Source organism: Meleagris gallopavo, chromosome 2 (assembly GCF_905368555.1).
Source record: "Meleagris gallopavo chromosome 2, MGAL_WU_HG_1.1, whole genome shotgun sequence".
Lineage (NCBI taxonomy): Eukaryota > Metazoa > Chordata > Aves > Galliformes > Phasianidae > Meleagris > Meleagris gallopavo.
Genome location: NC_139405.1, coordinates 96,408,131 through 96,426,372, shown reverse-complemented (window position 1 = coordinate 96,426,372; position 18,242 = coordinate 96,408,131). Strand labels below are relative to the sequence as shown.

The 18,242-nt window shown below is 42.2% G+C and overlaps 1 protein-coding gene across 3 annotated transcripts in view; it reads left to right on the top strand.

The window, feature by feature from the left end:
* Positions 1-6,200: 6,200 nt before the first annotated feature.
* The window catches only part of ROCK2 (Rho associated coiled-coil containing protein kinase 2), a 94,242-nt gene continuing 82,200 nt past the window's right edge, over positions 6,201-18,242 (top strand). For all 3 annotated transcript variants that reach the window (XM_085218018.1, XM_085218017.1, XM_085218019.1), the window contains exon 1: positions 6,201-6,359. In XM_085218018.1, coding sequence (XP_085074144.1) covers positions 6,201-6,359 — 159 coding nt within the window. The remainder of the gene's footprint in view (positions 6,360-18,242) is intronic.

Below are 18,242 nucleotides of genomic sequence, written 5' to 3'. Positions count from 1 at the left end.
CAGAGCCACGTAACAGTCATATTTGCCTTCCTTTTAAGATACAGATCTATACCTCCTATTTTCATTTATACTAAACCATCCTGGGAACAATGATTTATTAGAAAATCGCTTGTTATTGAAATTAAGATTTATTTTTTTTGACAATTTCAGAATTCCAGTGCTTACCTGACATCAAATTTGTTTAAACATTCGAAGTTTTTTTTTCCAATTCAGTTGTAATTCTCACTTTTACGAACATTTTCATTTTTTGTACCTTAATTCTGTTTCACACATGCCCATATGTGTGATGATGCACTAGAAGAAGCACTCATTTGGATTGCAGCAAAACTGAGAGCAATTCATATGCCACCCTCTTCACATAGTTGTCCCAGTTGCTATTGGATAGGCAAGCCTAATAATAAGTTGACAAACATGACTTTCTTTCTTGTTGGATAAAATGAGGAGAAAATACAAAAATCATATCCTCTTTTTCTAAGGAGGAATAAAATACAAAGGTTTCTGGTCACTCTTTTTCTTCTTTCCCAGTGCTGTTGGCTTTACTGTTTGACTCTGCTACTGTTTAAAAACAAAATGATGCAATTTTTCAAAGTCTTATCTGCAAAGCTATGTCTTCACAGGCACACTCACAACTGCTTTCATTTCTGTTCTACAGCCCTGCAAGCCCCCGAAGAGCAGACACAACAACCACAGTTATTTACACCCCAGCATCAGCTACACAGCTTCTTTCCTCCACAATTAACAGTAGCTAAGTCTGATGAAAAACAGATCATAGGAATGACAGTGCTAATATGGAGATACATAATGTGGGATTCAGAGATGACACAGAACTGCAGAAATAATCATCTTTTTTTAGCTTGGTTTATACGAGTCATCTTCCACTGGCATTTCACCCTAATTGCAAGAAGTGTTGGGTGCCAAGGTTTTTACTGTCACTCTCCAAGCCAGTTCCTGCACATTCGTGGCTAAAAGCCAGAGCAGAAGGAAGATTTAGGTGCCTGCAATGGTTCTTACACCAACAATCAATCAGTTATTTAAAAGTTTGATCTGAAATCCAGAGATGCGCCAGAAATGATACATGCAGAGAACTAAGATCAGCAGAAATCCACCTGAGCTCTAAGTCATGGTGAGATATAAGCAGCCTGCTTACAGCACAACGGGGAGGATTTTGTCAGAGGAGTCCCTTCATGCTGTAATTCATGTCTATGGGTTGCACAGCTCCAGGCTTTAAGCTAAGCATAGAGAGCAACAAAAGAAAACTGTAGGTCACACTGTCCTTACTCTCTGAGCTATGCTTACTGCATGTTTCCTCCTGAGATACACAGCACGGAATCTGGCACACCAACATCACCTAAGTATTTCAATTAACCTAGATTCACTGTTTCACGTCTGTCTTCCCAGTGCATCCAAGAGACTATAAACCTACCTTGCTAACATTAGCTGGGGTTATGAAATGCATGAAATCAAAGACAGCAAAAGTGACACGGGGTGTTAGTGGGACACACCCAGCCCTTACACAGCACTCTGCTCATTTCACACCTCCTTTACCTGATTCTTTGGCATCTGTGATTTAGATACTAACTTTCAGACAGCAAGCATTGCCAACTAATATTTCTGCATTGCTCATCTTGCAGGCTATGCTACTTGAAAGAGTGGAGAGCAATAATAAGGCATACCTATCAGAGACAAAGTTTCCCAGTCGGAAACAGTAGATGTAGGCCCTTACCTCGTAAATTTACAATATGAAGATATTTTCTTGAACATTTGCTTGATTACTTTGGTTTGTGTTTAATTATACATATGGCTGAGTGGTTTTGTAATTTTATAGCTGGCCTGTGCCTACGATTGATGTGGTAGTGTTGTTCTGACTGAGAGATGGTTTGCAAATGCAGGGTTTTGAAAGGCTGCTTGTATGGAAAGCCACTAGTTACAACGCAACAGATGCTGTATTGTGAATCAAATGAAAGAGTATTTAAAAATGTGCTTTTTTGGTGTACTTTGTATAACTGTAATATTTGCATCATGGCAACAGTAGAATAAGAAAACCATGAATGCAAACAATGATTGCAGATGAATACTTAATCTTAAAATTCCTTTAAAATACATCCTCTGACATCCCCAGATATAGAAAGTCAAGTACCTTTTTTACCGTCTATTTTCATTAACCCGAAGAGAAGAAAAATGCTTAGTTTTTAATCCAAAAGAAATAATTTTTTAATCCTTACACTGATCAAACACTGGCACTTGAGAGAAAAAAATATTAAAAAAACAGCCCAACAAAACAATCTAAATAAATCGAGATAAACCACTAAGCTTATATTCCTTTACTTCCCCCATTTCATATTAACGAATCTAAAAATAAAGCTCCTGTTACACTAGTGAAGTAAATGTAGGCTATTGTCTGGAGGCAGGATGACACTTTAGCCATAACCTCCAAAGCCCTGAGACCTCATTACCAAGCCACAGCCTCTCGCCCTACTTCCTTCACAACTGAATGCGATGCCCAGGCTGTCAGAGCAATGTCTGTGCTCCTCAGCATGCAGGGCCAATGCTCACACACCTTTCCTGTAGTGGTTTGACACAGCTGAAGCTTGTGTGTTTGCTTGGACTATTTGTTTCACTGTCTTTCTTACACTGTCGTTACAACCTGTTTCTCGCTCATTATGAGGTGGAGGGTAGATTTAGATTGGATACACAAAATCCTTCATGGTGAAAGTGGTAAGACAGTGGCATAGGCTGACCAAAGAAATTGTGGATGCTCCATCCTTGGAGATATTCAAATCTGCATTGGAGCTTTGTCTGGTGAGAGGTGTGCTTGCCCACGGAAGATGATCTTTAAAAGTCCCTTCCAACCCAAGCAATTCTGTGATGAGAATCAAATTAATGTCTCTCCACAGAGTTAGTCCAGGAGATCACTGGCGTCTCATATGTAAAACCCAACCATGGACCAATGCTGCACGAATTGCAACACCTAATTTCTGGGTGCCCTACCAATTAGTCAAATCTATTCCTTCCTCCACAGTGCTCTTATGCTCTCTTTGCATGGATTGTAGAGAATGGGAACCTAGCAAGAGGATTCACAAAAGTAGCCAGCAGCAAGTTCTAAGAACAGAGCAGACCCTTCTCCAAAGCAGATGCAAGAATGAAAGACTTAACCCCTTCTCCTTCTCTTGCAAATGCCAGTAGTTAAAGCATGTCTGAAACCTGGATCAAAATTCCTTGTCTTCCAGAGAAGGCACAATGAGCAGATCAATGACCACTTTACTAGTTTTTTAACAACTTACTTAGAAAAACAGAGACAGTTCTGAAAATGGTCAACAGCAAACTTGTGAGTGCTACAGGACACCTAAAATACAGATGAATTTAAACAGTGAAAGAAATGGCATTTCAGAGAGCAGAGGAGAAAGGTGAAGGACCCAGCTGTGGATTTGCATGCTTGCAGCTGCAGTCTCCTTTCAGAGCACCCCACGAGTCTTGGGCTTTGCCTTTCAAAACATGGCAAATAACAGTTGTCAGTTCACTGCATCAGACTTCAAAACTACCGTGTGTGGACAAAGCCAAAACAGCTCTTCCTTAGATGGTTAGTGTTAGGGGTAGGTATTACTCTAAGAGATGCATGTTATTACAGGCAGAAAAGGTAGAACTGAAAAAAGGTCACACAGGGTGGTGGTGTTTCTTCTTCAAGACATCCGTATTAATTTGTTCAACTAACGTGTTAAAACAGTGTTTTCCTAAATATCAATCCTGCAAGCCAAGGGTAGGATCTGACTTTCAAAGTGTTCTTTTTACCACTAAATCATTTATAATGAGTAATAATTATTCCACTGGTAGAACCCAGCTGATGATTCCGTTGCAGATTTGTATCACACACAGGAATTCACCTGACACTGCCATTGTGAATGTCTTTCTAACATTAACACAGTAAAACCTGTTTTGACAGTAAATAGCCATGTCCTGAAGGCTGGAGGAATAGATCTATTGGGAAATAATTTCAAGAAGGTACTGTTTCCACACACTCACTTTTGAAGTCACAATCACACTTTTTTCTTTTGTTTGTAAAAAAAAGCTGTTATGCTTATTTAAGAATTTGTTATTGTGTTTAAGCATTTCCCAGACAATGTCACTGAATCATACAGGTTACATAAAGAATCAGATTCGTTTTTTACAAACCTTAGTCTAAAGATTAAAAAAAAAATGAGGAAAAAGATGGAGCTTACATCTTCGGATTGTCTGGTGCTTGACTGAAAGCTCACAGAAACCCCAAAGATTCCTGCTGCCAGTAACAAAACCAGGCACGGGCTCTGTGGTCATCACTGGATACGTTTCTCATGTTTTGACTTTTATCCAAACCCATTTAAAACTATTCTTTAAAAAATCAAAAAACAAAAACCCAGTAAAATACATTTCTCCTGTACTACTTAAAAGAAATTAGCCTATTCAAAAATAGGCCATAAAGGAAGAAATGATTTAAGTAATGTACAGCTTCTAAGGGTTGAAGCCGTAGCTCATGTAACTTTGTGATCCTACTAGCACCTACATCCTAATGCTAGTAAAAATACTACCAGTTGTGGCCCCTTTGTCTTTTGTCATTTCAGCGTAAGACCACTCGAGCAAGTTACGTGATTTGTTTTGTATGAATGTTACAACGAAGTGTATCCCAAGCTGCTTTGGGAAAGAGGTAGCCCTTCAACATGGATAAAAGTGCACCTCCAAAATTTTCACCAGTTCCTCCAGGAAACCCACCAACTCTTGAATGCATTTCAGTGAAGGATTCAATGCCTGAATCCTGATTTGATGGCACAGTGTTCACACACGTGTTTCTGTTAGATTCAGGGATTTTGATCCCTCCTTCTGTAAAGCACAGCCCAGTGGCAGGGTTGGGGTTAACATTCAGATCTGAATCCCTGGAACGGGGTAGGGGGTTGTTCAGCCCCAGGGTCCTGACTCAGAGCATTGCACAGGGTGACCTCACTCAGAGCCATGCCAGTGACTCATATATTTACTCCTCTTTGAATCCTTTTCCTTTCAAGTCAAACTATTTGCCCATTTCCTGACATCAACTCATTGCCATTCAGCTATCAGCTGCAAGACGTGCCAAACTGAAAACGTTCATCTTTTCTCTGTCAGGTCCTTGCCATCTCCACCAGCTGCCTGCAACCAGTGCCTGTTGTCTTCACCATGCAGCCCAGGGACACGAGCTCCATCTCTGTGCTGCCCTTTTTACCAGATCCATCCCCATCACCCACCCTCCTCCTCTTCCTCCCGATGAGCGCAGGCTGGCCCTACATGCAGCCCCTCTTTGCCCAGACGCCGCGGCTCAGCCCGATCTTCCAGAGGCCACTCCAACCACTTCATCCTTAAGGAGCTTTCCCTCTTCACGGCTGGCCCCGCACGGCCCAGCTCCTTTCCGTGCCCCTAACGTGCTGTAAGAGCGCTTTCCGCCCCTTAGGCAGGAGCCGCGGCCCTAGTCGCACCACAGCCGGGCGCCGGGCGAGAGGTCACCTGGCTGACCCCTTCCCCTCGCGGCCCTCGCGGCCCTCCCGGCGCGGTTATAGCCGGCCGCTGAGTGAGCGCCGAACTATGCGGCCGCTGTCTCGCAGCGGGGCCTTGTGGGTAAGGGAGGCCGCCTCCCGCCGCACGGGGCCGGGCCGGGGGCGGGCGCGGCGGCGGTGGGAGCAGCGCGCTGCGGGCGCGGCATGGACTGAGCGCGCCGGGGCGGCCCAGGAGGGAGAAAGGGGGAACGGCCGGGCGAGGCCCACGGAGCCGCCGCCGTCTCAGCTGACGGAGGGAGGAGCGGGAGCCGGAACGCGGCTGCGGCTGCTGCTCCTGCTCTCCCACTTTCCCTCGCCGCCTCCCCGCCCGCGGGCGCGATGGTCCAGCGGGCAGCGGGCGGCGGGCGGTGAGCCGGGTCCCGCCGAAGGGACGCCCCGAGCGGGCAGGAGAGGCGGGGGCGCGGCGGGAAGCGCTGCCTTTCCCCTTCCCCGCCGCCGGGCGGAACAGCGGCCGCTTCCCAGCGCCCTTCATGCCCGGGCGGCCGCGGCGCGGCCCCACCGCGGAGCACTGCCCTCAGCTCCCGCCCGCCCGCCCAGGCCCGGCCTCGCCGCCGCGTTAGGCCCCGGCCGCGGGGCGACCCCGCGCAGTCTCCTCCTCCTCCTCCCCCTCCTCCTCCCCGGCGGCGAGGGGAGGCGGCCCTCCCCCGGAGGATGAGCCAGCAGCTGCAGGCGGGGAAGATGTCGGCGGCTCCCCTCGCGCCGCAGGCTCCGGACTCGGCTGCGGCCGCGGGGATGCTCGAGGGCCGCCAGAGGAAGCTGGAGTCTATGATCCGCGATCCGCGCTCCCCGGTCAACGTGGAGAGCCTGCTGGTGAGGGGCGTCGGCGGGCGGCGGGCTAACAAAGGCGGCGCGGCCCCTCGGCTCGGCTGGGAGGAAGGAAGGGAAGCGCTCCGCATCCTGCAGGGGAGGGCGAAGGCTCCTTCCCGGGCGGGGGGCGGCCGCTCTTCACGCCTCCGGCCGGCCGAGACCCCGGGCAGGGAGCGGCCGGGCCGAGGGCACCGTCCTGCCCGGCTGCGGGGCCCCGCGGGGGGAGCGGGGTCTGTTTGGGGCTGAGGGAGAAACGCGTCTCGACGCCTAGTGCGGCGGGGAGGACTCCGCTCCTCCGGCATCACCTCTGCCCCGCGGCTTCGCGCCTCCCGAACGCGCTGAGTGCGGCCGGGTGATCCCCGGCTTTGTGTCTGAGCTGCCCGGACCTGGAGCCCGCCGGGAAACGGCCTGTGGTGGGACCGAGGGCTCTGCGTGCTGCAGGGGTAACGCAGGAAGGGGACACGCCTAAGGGAGAAATGTAGCTCGGGGATGGATCCTACGGAGTCACGTTCGTTTTCCATTGGGACAAATTGATTTCGTCTGTCTCTTATTTCACGTAGCATTTTTCTCTCTCTCTGTGTGTATGAAATATAATTTCCTTTACCAAGAAATCCATGCCCTCAGGAAGGAGTGGGAAGGAGTTCTGTTTCCCCGTTTTAAACATCTGAACCGTGGAAAGGCAGTGAGAGGGAATGGTTATTATTATTTAAACTGAGCTTCTGGGTCACCAGACCCAATATTTCCACTCTGCTGAGAGATTTCCCAGTGTGTCCCAGTGAAGAGGAACAGAAAAGGGAGGGCAGATCCCAGCCCTTCCAAGCAGGAGTTGCTCAAGACACTCACACTGAGTCCTTTTCCTTCTTTTTTTTTTTTTTCTTTCTTTTTTCTTTTTTTTTTTTTTCCTTGTAAATGACTCAGTTCTGTTTGGCCAAAAATACAGGAACTGTCTGAACAGTATAGATGTCTGTGCTGTGTGGAGAGTATAGGAATTTCCTATAGAATCTGAAAAATGCTCTTCTCAAGGCTTTAGTACTGTGCTTTTTCTCTCATAGACGTTCAGAGGCATAATGAGGCCCACAAACCGTAGCACTCAATGAAGGGGAGTGGGAAGCAGTGCTACCTATCTAATTGGAGTCAGATAAGTTTCAGCTTAGGCCAAAGCAAAGAGCTGCCTCTGGGCTTCGCTCCCAGCGTTTTCACTTTGGTATTTTGCTAGGAAAACTTTGACCTGTTGCCAAAAAAGAGCAGTTAAAAATAGTACAGTCTCTCTGAAAAATGCATCAGGTTAATTACTTAACCCCAGCAGACTTCTTCACACTCTGCTTTTATATTCAACAGAGCGTTTCTTTCATTCTCTTGCTTCCCATGCCATATACGTAGATTAGACACATGAAAAGCTGTTAATGTTTCTGAAGAGAAATTCTAATTGTGAAATTGAGACTGGGCTGCTTAGTGCTTTTTTTAACATTTTGTAGGCTTATAGTGTAGACCAGTTCATGTAATACACTGGAGAAATCAGTAATCCATAAAAGAGCACTAACTGGATTGTCCGTATGCAATTTTTGTTGCAGAGTTAATCACTTTTTTTTTCTCTGCATTTCCCTCTGTGAGTATGGCTTAAATAATTAACTGTGGAGAAGATGTAACATTAGTGAATTGTTTTGTTGTTTTCTGTTTTACATGCCTGTGTATGACATAATGAGTTACTTCAGCTTTTTTTTTTTTTTTAATGATTTATGAAATTTGCAGTGGGTTTCCTGTACTTTGGTATTGTTGCTTTATGCTGTGTGACGTTAATTTTGTATGGGCATTTAGTTAGGCTGACTGTTGCAATCCTACTATGAAAACATCATATTTGAATTGCAACATTTACTTGTTTAGTAAACAGCTCACTTCTCACTTTCAGTGTAAGTTATCATAAGTGGAAATGTGTTTTCATTTAAAAGTGGAAATACAGTTACAGAAACTAAGAGCCAGGGAAAAGGTCTCAAAAAGACTGGCTGGAACGCTACTGTTTCATTCTCCAAAAATAACATAGCCAAAACTAAAAATGTGGAATGGAATTCAAAATGGAATTCATTTCCTTACACTGTAGAAAGTCATCAACAGCTGCTATTCTGTATTTTGTGTGTTTTATTTTTGGGAAGCTGTAGGAAGCAAAGGAGTAGCTGTTAAACTACCACACGTGATGCAAATTTGAGGGAAGTGACAAAGGGGGAGGGGATAATAAGCTGTCCTTGCCTAGGTATCAGCTTCATTGCCCATCCAGAGCTGATGTGTGCGGTGGTTGTGGGTGAGGACGTGCATCTTCCTCACCACATCTGTCTGTTTCTTAACAGTAGGAACTTCGAGGCCAAGTACAGCAATCATCTCCCTTCAGCCCCATGAGGCTCGGTTAGACATTTGTGTATGGCCATTGCTATATTGTATGCCTCAGCACTTCCTATTTCTGCCTTTATTGAGCATAATCATTTATTTGATTAAAATATATCTTTGGAAGTGTCACGTGGCTTCAATTCTGAGGCATCAAGAAGTGGAGAACTCCTTCTTGGGTTTGTTCAGGTAGTTAAGTGTGAAGGTAAAATTTATCAAATATGCAAATTGAAATGCACTGCTTGCTTATCGCAGTCTTTTTACTGCTAAATGTAAAAGTAGCCATAGAGAACTTAATACTTGTTAGCATGGCTCATGTGCAAAGCCTGAGGTGCACTTGATGGGTTTTTCCTGGTTTTGGTTTGATGAGGGGTTGAAAATTAAAACAGCAGCATGAGAGCTGCGTACACATTTCTATGCAGGCTCAAGCAAAGACTGCCACAAAGGACAGTGCTTTCTGCAAGCTAGTTTTGGCATCTTATAAACATTCTTTTTCTCACTGTAACTGAATGAAAGCCTGAGTTCAGTGGCCTATGCTGAGATAGATGACTTCTTATATTGCACCTGTCAGCAGAACAATCTTACTCTTTCTGCTCTTGTAACATTGTGTCAGTCACTACTAAAACATGTTAGAATTAGGTTGGGCAGATCAGTTTGCAGAAATACTGTATTCTAATTTACTCCTCTGCCAGTTTGTGTCATCTGCTCATGTCACAAAGTGACATTTTTTGCCTGCTGCATCTACAACTTGATGGTTGGGCTAAATGGTATGTGACTTCGTGTGATCCATAAGAAACCCTTGTATAAATACATTCCTACTGAATAATTCAGAGTTGACAGCTATGTTTAAGAAGAGCTTAGCAGCTCTGAAGTACATGTGCTGCTTTATTCTTTTGCGTATATGTGCTATCTGCACTATTAGCTGAGTTGATTTATGTAGTATCCAATGCATGTTTTATAAGGGTGCGGTTGGAAGCATTAGCTCAATTTTTGCAGTGCTCTAAACCACGAGTAGACAGGTCAGCGTAGGCTATGCAAAACTCATCCGGATTTCCCATTCCTTGCCTTGTATAACCATACGGGTCCTGCACACATTGAACCCGGCTCTAGAATTTTTAGGGTGGTGCCAAACTGCTCTGAGGAATCTCATTGTCCTCCTCCCTGCAGCTGGCTTTGTGCAGAAGGCTTTTGGTTAGAGAAGGGAACATGCAAGCCTCAGTGTTTCAGCCTTAGGCTTCTGCCTTGATGTTTCGCAGCAGAGGTAAAGTGTTGAATATCTTTGCCACAGCTGAGGAGGTGTGAGCCTCTGGGAAAAGCAATTCTTAGGCTGCAAATCAGGCAGTGCAGCGTTGCAGTGAACACAGTGCTGGGCTGCACACACATTCCATGGTTGTGGAATGCTGAGATGTGGGGGGACCATCGGCAATGGTGTGCTCAAGCAACATGGAGTGTATGTGCCTTGAAACTGGGAGGAAAAAAAAGAGGCTGTTTGTTCCCCAGCTGGTGGGTAAACTGTGTATTTATGCTAGTTTGGATATGAATTTCTATTTATCAGCAAATTTATCCTTGCCATTATGACTGTTGAATTTTGCTCCTAATGAAAAATGCATTGCGGATGCAGCTCTGACTCCCATCCTCTTTACAGATCCTCTGTAGAATCTCATCACCTGGATAGATACCAAGTGTGAACTTACAGATCACCCAGCTGAGCTCCCTTAATACAGAGTCTTCTGGAGTTTGTGGCTGACACTCGTTTGCAGTTTTTGCTCTTATGAACCTTCAGAGTGTTTCAGAGTTAATGTGAAAGTTGTCTCACTTTCCTAAGTTTACTGCCATATGATTTTGAATGAACAAGAACAATCTGTTGTGTTAATTTGAACCATCAAGCACAAGAAAGAGCTGAAAACATGGCAGGGTCTGATCTGAAATGTATTGCCTAGAAACTGGTGGAGAGACCATATGATCCTTTGTTCTTGGAGAAATCCTTGCTTTCTTGTTTAGTTCTTATCCTTTCGTTTCTTTCTTAGCTTTTGACTCTTAATAGAAATGTTCTATTTCTAATCTGTAATTTCAGAACATCTACTGTAAAATTAAAAGCATGAGCTTTGAGAATTGTCTTTTGTTAATTGTTCCTATGTGATGGATTTATATTTAGCAATATAGTTAACTGGAGAAGGACAGTTCTATTTTCTGACACGTTTAGGTGTTCTTATATCCTGTATTAATCACGCCAGAATTAAAGCATTTCATTTAATTTAAGAAACAGGAAAAAAAAAATGACTTTGCTCAGCTTCAGGGCTTTTAATGCCATGCATAGGGTGCATAGATCCAGTGTGCATGCACTAAGAGCATTTGTGCTCCAGATATTTTACCTGTATTGATTGGATACACAGTCATTAGTATCCTTCAGATATTGAATTAGTACAGTTCTTTTCTGCCTTACATGTGGTAGGAAAAAAACCCAAATCGCTTTTCCCAGTAACTGGTAGCCTCAGTGTCCATTGGGTATTGTGTGCAAAGCTGATTAAAAACTGTTTTATTAAGTACAATTTCAGGTTTCGGCTAATGGCAAAGTGATACTGAAGCATTTATTTGTTTGGCAGCTTTTGATATGGATTGCATTACTAGATTATTATTTTTCAGTAGTGCCACAGTACACAATCTCTGTGGCCATCAATTGATGACTTCTTGCCAATGTTTGATCTACCAAAATTACCTAGTATTGTGTTTCTACCACAAAAGAACTGTCCTTGGAATGTAAAGATGAAAAGGATTGAAACGTGGTAGTAGTTTTCTGTAATGGAAGAATAGAGGGAAGAACTTGTGTGTGTCTTTTTATACATATGCTTATATACGTGCTTTTTTTTTTTTTTTTTTGTAACCTTGTTGTAGGTTTTATAGGGGGTGCTGAATTTGCTCTCAGATTGTTTGAAACTGAAAAGCACCAAATGATTCCAGTGGCAAATTAATTTAAAATATTTATCTCTTGATACATCATGTTGGCTAAGAACAAGAATACTCTGTTTATTTTGGCAGCCTTTGTTAGCAATAAACTTACTTTAATGAGCCTTTTGCTATGTAAACAGAATGCAGTGAATGTAGTGCTTAGTTCCCAAGTCCAACCTTCTGCGTGTAGTGCAGTAGTGAGACTCCGTTGTCTCTCACCTATGGCCAGGAGCAATCCAGCCTCATAGTGCTGTCCCCTCTTTTTAGAGCAGATGAAGTGTCACTGTGTGTCCTTACATGAGCACAATGTATTAATTACCTGCTAGCAGAGTCCTAAGGCACTGTGCTTAAGATGATCACTTGAACCTCTACACATTCAATAGCGGTTTGGCAGTGTTTACAATATTGTGGTTATGTGAATTTTGTCCAGATTCCATTAAGTTAGATAGTTGCAATCAGCAACAGCTGATTAGCTGGTGTGGGCTTCGCTTTTTCTTCGTTTTTCTGTTCCTCTGCTATGGTTACTGCTACTAAGAGAGTGGGCTTGTTTTTCTTACATGAAATATCATGGTGTTAAACTGTTCTCTTTTGCATCAAGGGATGGATGTAGGTTTTGTCATCTCCTTGCCCTTCTGTTCAGTCTTTGCCTCAGTTATTGTAGCATCAGGAAGGTGGTAGATGTGAGAAGAAAAACAATCTGGCTACCACATACAAGTACTTCATTATTTCTATCTTTCATTAACTTTTTGTAGAACAGCCTGCTTAAGTCAAATCATTCACAGATGGCCACCAATTGCGTATTTTATATCTCTGTGTCCAAACTAGGATGGTTGGGTTTCGATGTTGCTGTGCAGCCTCTGCTCTTTATTGCCATATCATTAGTAGGGCGGCGTTGGTCAGATCAGGTGGTGCAGACAGAGGTAAAAGCAAGGGCAGAGTGCAGGAGGCTCTGTGCTCTGGTGTTGGCACTGCATATCACCAGAAAATGTTTCTCTATTTCCAACTTTATGACAAGCTTTTTTTAAAAAGAAGTATATATTTTTTTCATTTAACCTGCGCTGAAGAAGAATTGAATGGTTAGAATGGACTTAAGTGATCACAGAATTGCAGGGGTTGGAAGGGGCTGCAAAAGATCATTGAGTTCCAACTCCTTGATTAAGCAAGTTCCCTACAATAGGTCACTCTAGGCCCCTTATCATCTTTATGGTCCTTCACTGAGCTCCTTCTATGAGATCCCTGTCTTTTTTTGAACTGGGGAGCCCAGAACTAGAACTGGTATTCTAAATGTAGCCTCAGCAGGGCAGAGTAGGAGGGGAGGATCACCTCCTTCAACCTGCTGGCCATGGTCTTTTTTAATGCACCCCAGGATACCATTGGCCTTCTTGGCCACCAGGGCACACTGCTGGCTCTTGGCCAACCTGTTGTCCACCAGGACACCCAGGTCCTTCTCTGCAGGTCAGCCCTTGACCTGTACTGATGTGTGTGATTATTCCCCCCAGATACAGGATTCTACACTTGCTCTTGTTAAACCTCATCAGGTTCCTTCCTGTCCCACTCTCCAGGCTGTGACGTAAAGAGGGTGGTGATGAGGACATTTTGTGTCAGACAGTTTAATTCTGAATCTTGAGAGCTCGAATAACAAAGCAGTTGCTTTATATTTCTTGACTGTTCTAAATCATCGGTACTGACTTCTACTCTCTATATAAAGTAGAGAATAACAAAGTACTGCATTAAGCAGGATAAAATTTGAGTGACTCATTCAAATGTAGAATTTTTTTAATGCCTTTCTTCAGGAGGAAATGAAGAGGTCACGTACAGACATGAAATAAGGTTTGCAACCAGAATGAAGACAAGCTAATCTTTACCAAATATGCTTTTTATTTGCTTTAATCTCTAAACAAGTAGTGTTGACTGTTACAATTATCAAATAAATAAGTAACTACAAGGAAAAAATGGTCAAGTTCCACACTTCTTCTGAATGGTATTTAAAGTTTAACTAAAATCACAGTTATTATATATGATAAATCTTATTTCCTTTGTCCTCGTTTATCACTAATTCTATATATAGTCATCCAAAGTCTATACTTAGTTGTTGGCTTCAAATCAACTATTGCTGTCTCGACAGCAGAGGTTTATCCTTGAGTGGGGCCTTTTTCTTTCTAAGAAATACCTATGAATATTTCCTGAAAATTACTTTTTACTGTGAGTTGTGAACTTGGGAAACTTGGTCTGCTTGTGTTTGCTGCTTTGCTGCTGTTGTACAACTCGATTGATCCTCTGTTTTTCTTTTGTCCCAAGTGAAGAACACTTTATCAGTAAGTTCACTCTAGTATGTATGTACATATCTTCAAAGAGATCATTCTCTAAAAAAATTGTGGTGGCATAGCTTTTGGTTGAGGGGTACGCCATCAGTTTGGCTTGCCTATGCTATGAAAATGTTCCATTTCATGCAGAAACTAGTTTTAAACTGGTTTCCCTTGTGGTTACTGAAACTGGTTTGTTCTGATCTCCGTTTTCAGTTTAGTGCTGATAGAGATGAGTGCAAGATCAGGGTGAGGAGCACTGTCATTTCTTGCTGGTATAGAAAACAAGTTTTTATTTTTAAATCTTTTAGCACTGGTACGCAGGGAGCTTACATTGTAGTAGACTTCTAACTATGCAGCTAAAGATATCTGGAACAAGCAGTGGTAAGTAGATATAAGATACTGGATTGCTTAACATTGTTTCTGCCCCTTTTTTACACAGTTGTATGGCTATGCTTGTCTTCTGAAGGTTTTTTTTGTTGGTGGGTTGTTTTGTTTTGTTTTGTTTTTTGCACAGTTTTTTAATCTTTGTGATAGAATGATCATTAAGTTCTCCCTAGGAAGAGTTATTTCCTCTAATAGTGCAAGAAAATGAAGAAGAGCAAGAAAAAAGTATAAAAATACCATATTGGAAGCTGGTGGCTTAGTGACCTTTCTAATACCAACTGTACAGACCACGTGGTCTGTTCCAATTAGTGAACATTTCAGCATCTCTTCATCCAGCAGTAGAAGTTGGCCCATTTAGTCATTAAGTTATAATGTTTAATTCTTGACCTATGTGAATAAATGACCACTTTAGGATGTGTAAGTCTAGACTGTAAGTTATATTTCTTCTCTGCCTTTATTTTAATTCTTTCATATGAAGGGTAACTGAAGACAACTACTTGAATTACTCATGTGCCAAGGAGATACTGACATTTCATTCTTGTGTTGCAGCTACTGCTGCTAATTTAAACATTATTCCATGTTTAGTGTTTTCTCTGGGGGTACAGAGTAATTCTGTGAAGAGTTGCATCTACACTGGTTTTGTAAGCAGCTGAACTAAGCTATGGATCTGATAGGGTAAGCTAAAAAGACAACCTGTGTTTATCTAGCTAAAAATGCATTCCTATTACTAAGCCGTCAAGTTTTTTGCAAAGTCTTGTTCTTTTCATTGCTTCTGTCAAGTTCAGTATTTCTATAAATAAATTACTTCTGTTATGTGAAATATAAGTCTCTTTAATTTAACTACATTTTTATTTTCCTTAATCTCCATCCCTATGGATGTTCATATCCTCAGAATTGAAGGCTTTGCCTCAACTCTGCAAGCAGCAGCGTGTGTCAGACAGGGCTGGGAGCAGCAGAGCTCCGGTTCTCAGAGTTCTGGTACAAAATCCAACCGTAGTAGCAGGAAAACTGTTCTGTCTGTGTGCACAGTGTTTGTTCTGGTTCAGGATTAGTTTCAGCTTGAATGAGGAAAAGATAAATATATAATAAGTAATAAATATACTAATATAAGTTGCCTTTCCGTAGGATTTGCCACCATAGTATTCTTAGGTGTAGAAACCCAGCTCATTTTCTGCTTTGAAGATAATTTCTGTTAAGATTATGAAGAAAACATCTCAACAGGGATAGTGTGATGAGAAGCTGTTCAACTGTGGAAGACTGAAATGGTAGCAGTTCGAGGTGTGATTCATTTTATCAATTTTCAGGATTGCCTCCAAAGAAAGGCAATTTAGGTGTCAAAATAAACTATTTCATTGCTCTCGTTTTCAGAAGGATTACCAGTATTATTTCACATGGCTGCCTTGCAGTATATCTCAAGTGCCTGAAGCATCAACTGTCCTCTCTCTCTGTCAGGTAACATCTTTAACAGAAGTTAGAGTGTTAAAACCACAGAATGGAAATTTTAAAACAAATTCTGTAAAATATGATGTTATTTAAAAAAAAAAAACAAAAAACAGACAAAAAAAACCCTCAGATTTATACTGCAGAGTTTGTTTCACTGAATCAAAGTGCCTCAGGTAGTACTGAGCCTTACTGTAGAGTTGGAGTTTTCTCTGCAGTACATTTTGTTTAGACTGCATTGCTGAAAGTATAGCCTGTGATTTCAAAATAAAATACAACTATTACATTGTCTGAATTTAGTAGGGAAGATGCAGTTTGTCTTGACTTGGATGTAAATTGGTTTAAATATACCAACAATTCAAATACGTTTATTAAATCAAAAGCAATCAGTTCAGTTATGATTAAGTTATATCTGTCTATCAGCATACTACATCACATGGATGCTGGACTGGGTGGGTAGAGGAATGGCTTTATGGTTAAGATGTTTTCATATTTTCTAATGGTGTATTTGTGTTTTATCCCAAGTAGAAGTTTTAGTTATGTTTTGATTCCAAGATTAATTTCCTGAGCATGTGTATCAGAACACACTGTCATGTGAACAAGAGTTGTTTTTATACATCAAATAATGTTCTGAATTGTAGAATTTATACTTTTTTTTTAACCATCATAATGGTTTATTTTCTTATGTGTGAAATCTTATCAGTATTGGGACAGTTGTCCTCTAAAATTACAAAGAAGAGGGGAAAAGAGAAACAAACTTGCTTGACATTGAAATATCCTAGGGTCAGTGACACTGAAAGTATATACGGATTAGGAGAAGATGATTACTTCTTTTTTTTTCCTTTGAGTTTTGTTACATCCAGAATAGTCATAGAAGTAAAATATTTCTGATGTCTTTAAGTCTGCATCTCTAGGAGTAAACCAGATTGTGTAAAGTCCTGCCGTGCTGTAGCTGGCATGGTCTGGCTTTGTCCACAGTGTTGAACTCTCAACTTGCATCTGCCCGGATACTGCTCTTGTTTGTCTGCTGCAGATGGAGTCTTGAAATACGTTACTCAGCATCAGTACCATCAGGGTTTATTTTAAGCATAAACTGCTGATTATTTTGCTGGTTTTGATTTAATTACTGTATTGGATACAGTGTGACTGAACAGGTTAAGTAGTGTTCTGCTGACATTTAGTGCTACTGCTCAGGAGGTAGTGAGGTAGGAGGTCTTTATATGTAAAGTAATGGAATTCTGACTATCTTGTCTTACTCACTTTCTGAAAATACTAGCCTTGGCCTTGTTCTGTAACCAATTAAGTTATTTAATGTTTGAACTTTTTTTGGATGGTGAGGTGCATACATGCAGATTTTCCATGAAGGAATGAGCAGCAGTCAGAGGACGCAGTTTTGTCTGGAATGACCTAAAACGATCAGGTCAGACTCTTCTTTAAATGATGTGTGGTAAAGCTGACAAGCTGTTTTTGTTGATGGAAGGATTTTACTTTGCCAGTTTTGAACACACATTTAGTACTTTTGTGCATGCTGTAGGATGGCACCCCACTGAATGTATCTGTGCTGCTTCTCGTTAGGTCATGGTTCTGTGCTCTGTACAAGGTGTGTACCATATCGGATCTGTGTCATAACACTCTTTCAAGAAGTATGTAAATGTTCTCCTCCTGCTCAAAGATTAGTCAAGAGCATACACCTCTTCTCACCCTTGTGCTCCTGATGCACAGGAGTTTCTCCTCTAAAAGTTTAAAAAAAAAAAAAAAAAAATTGATTCTGTGAGGAAGCAACTGATTCAGATTGCTAGATTGCTTTTATGTGAATGAATCTGCCCAGGTCTATGAGAAAGTAAAAATGTATTTGCTTATCAATAATTACAGAGTCGCAGGCTGAGTGAGATTGGAAGGGAACTCGGGAGGCTGTCTGGTCCAACTCCCTGCATAAGCAGGGATACCCAGAGCAGATTGCCTTGGCTTTTGAAGATCTCCAGGGATAATTCCAATTTGCAGATTGTGCCCATTGCCTGTTCTGGCACTCAGCAGTTCTCAAAAGAGCGTGGCTCCATCATTTTTTGCCTTCTCTTCAGATATTTATGGACATTGATGGGACAGCCTTGAGCTTCCTCTTCTGCAGGCTGGGTGGTCCCAGCTCTCCTGACTTCTGTTCATTGGTTGAAATGTTTACTGCCAAGTCTTGAGGAAGTTTTGGGAAACACCAGGTTATCTGTGGGGCAAACTATTTTCCACTTATGGACCCACAGTAAAATTGAAATGGATTTTTTTTTGCTTGACTTTGTTTTTCCAAGTACTTTGGGATATTCACATACTCCTGGATTTGGTGCCATGTTCTTGTTTCATAGTTATGCTTTCTTAATTTTTTTTGTGTTCAGAGACAAATTTGCACAGAAAATGGAAACTGATGGCATTGCAGTAAACACGAGCTAAG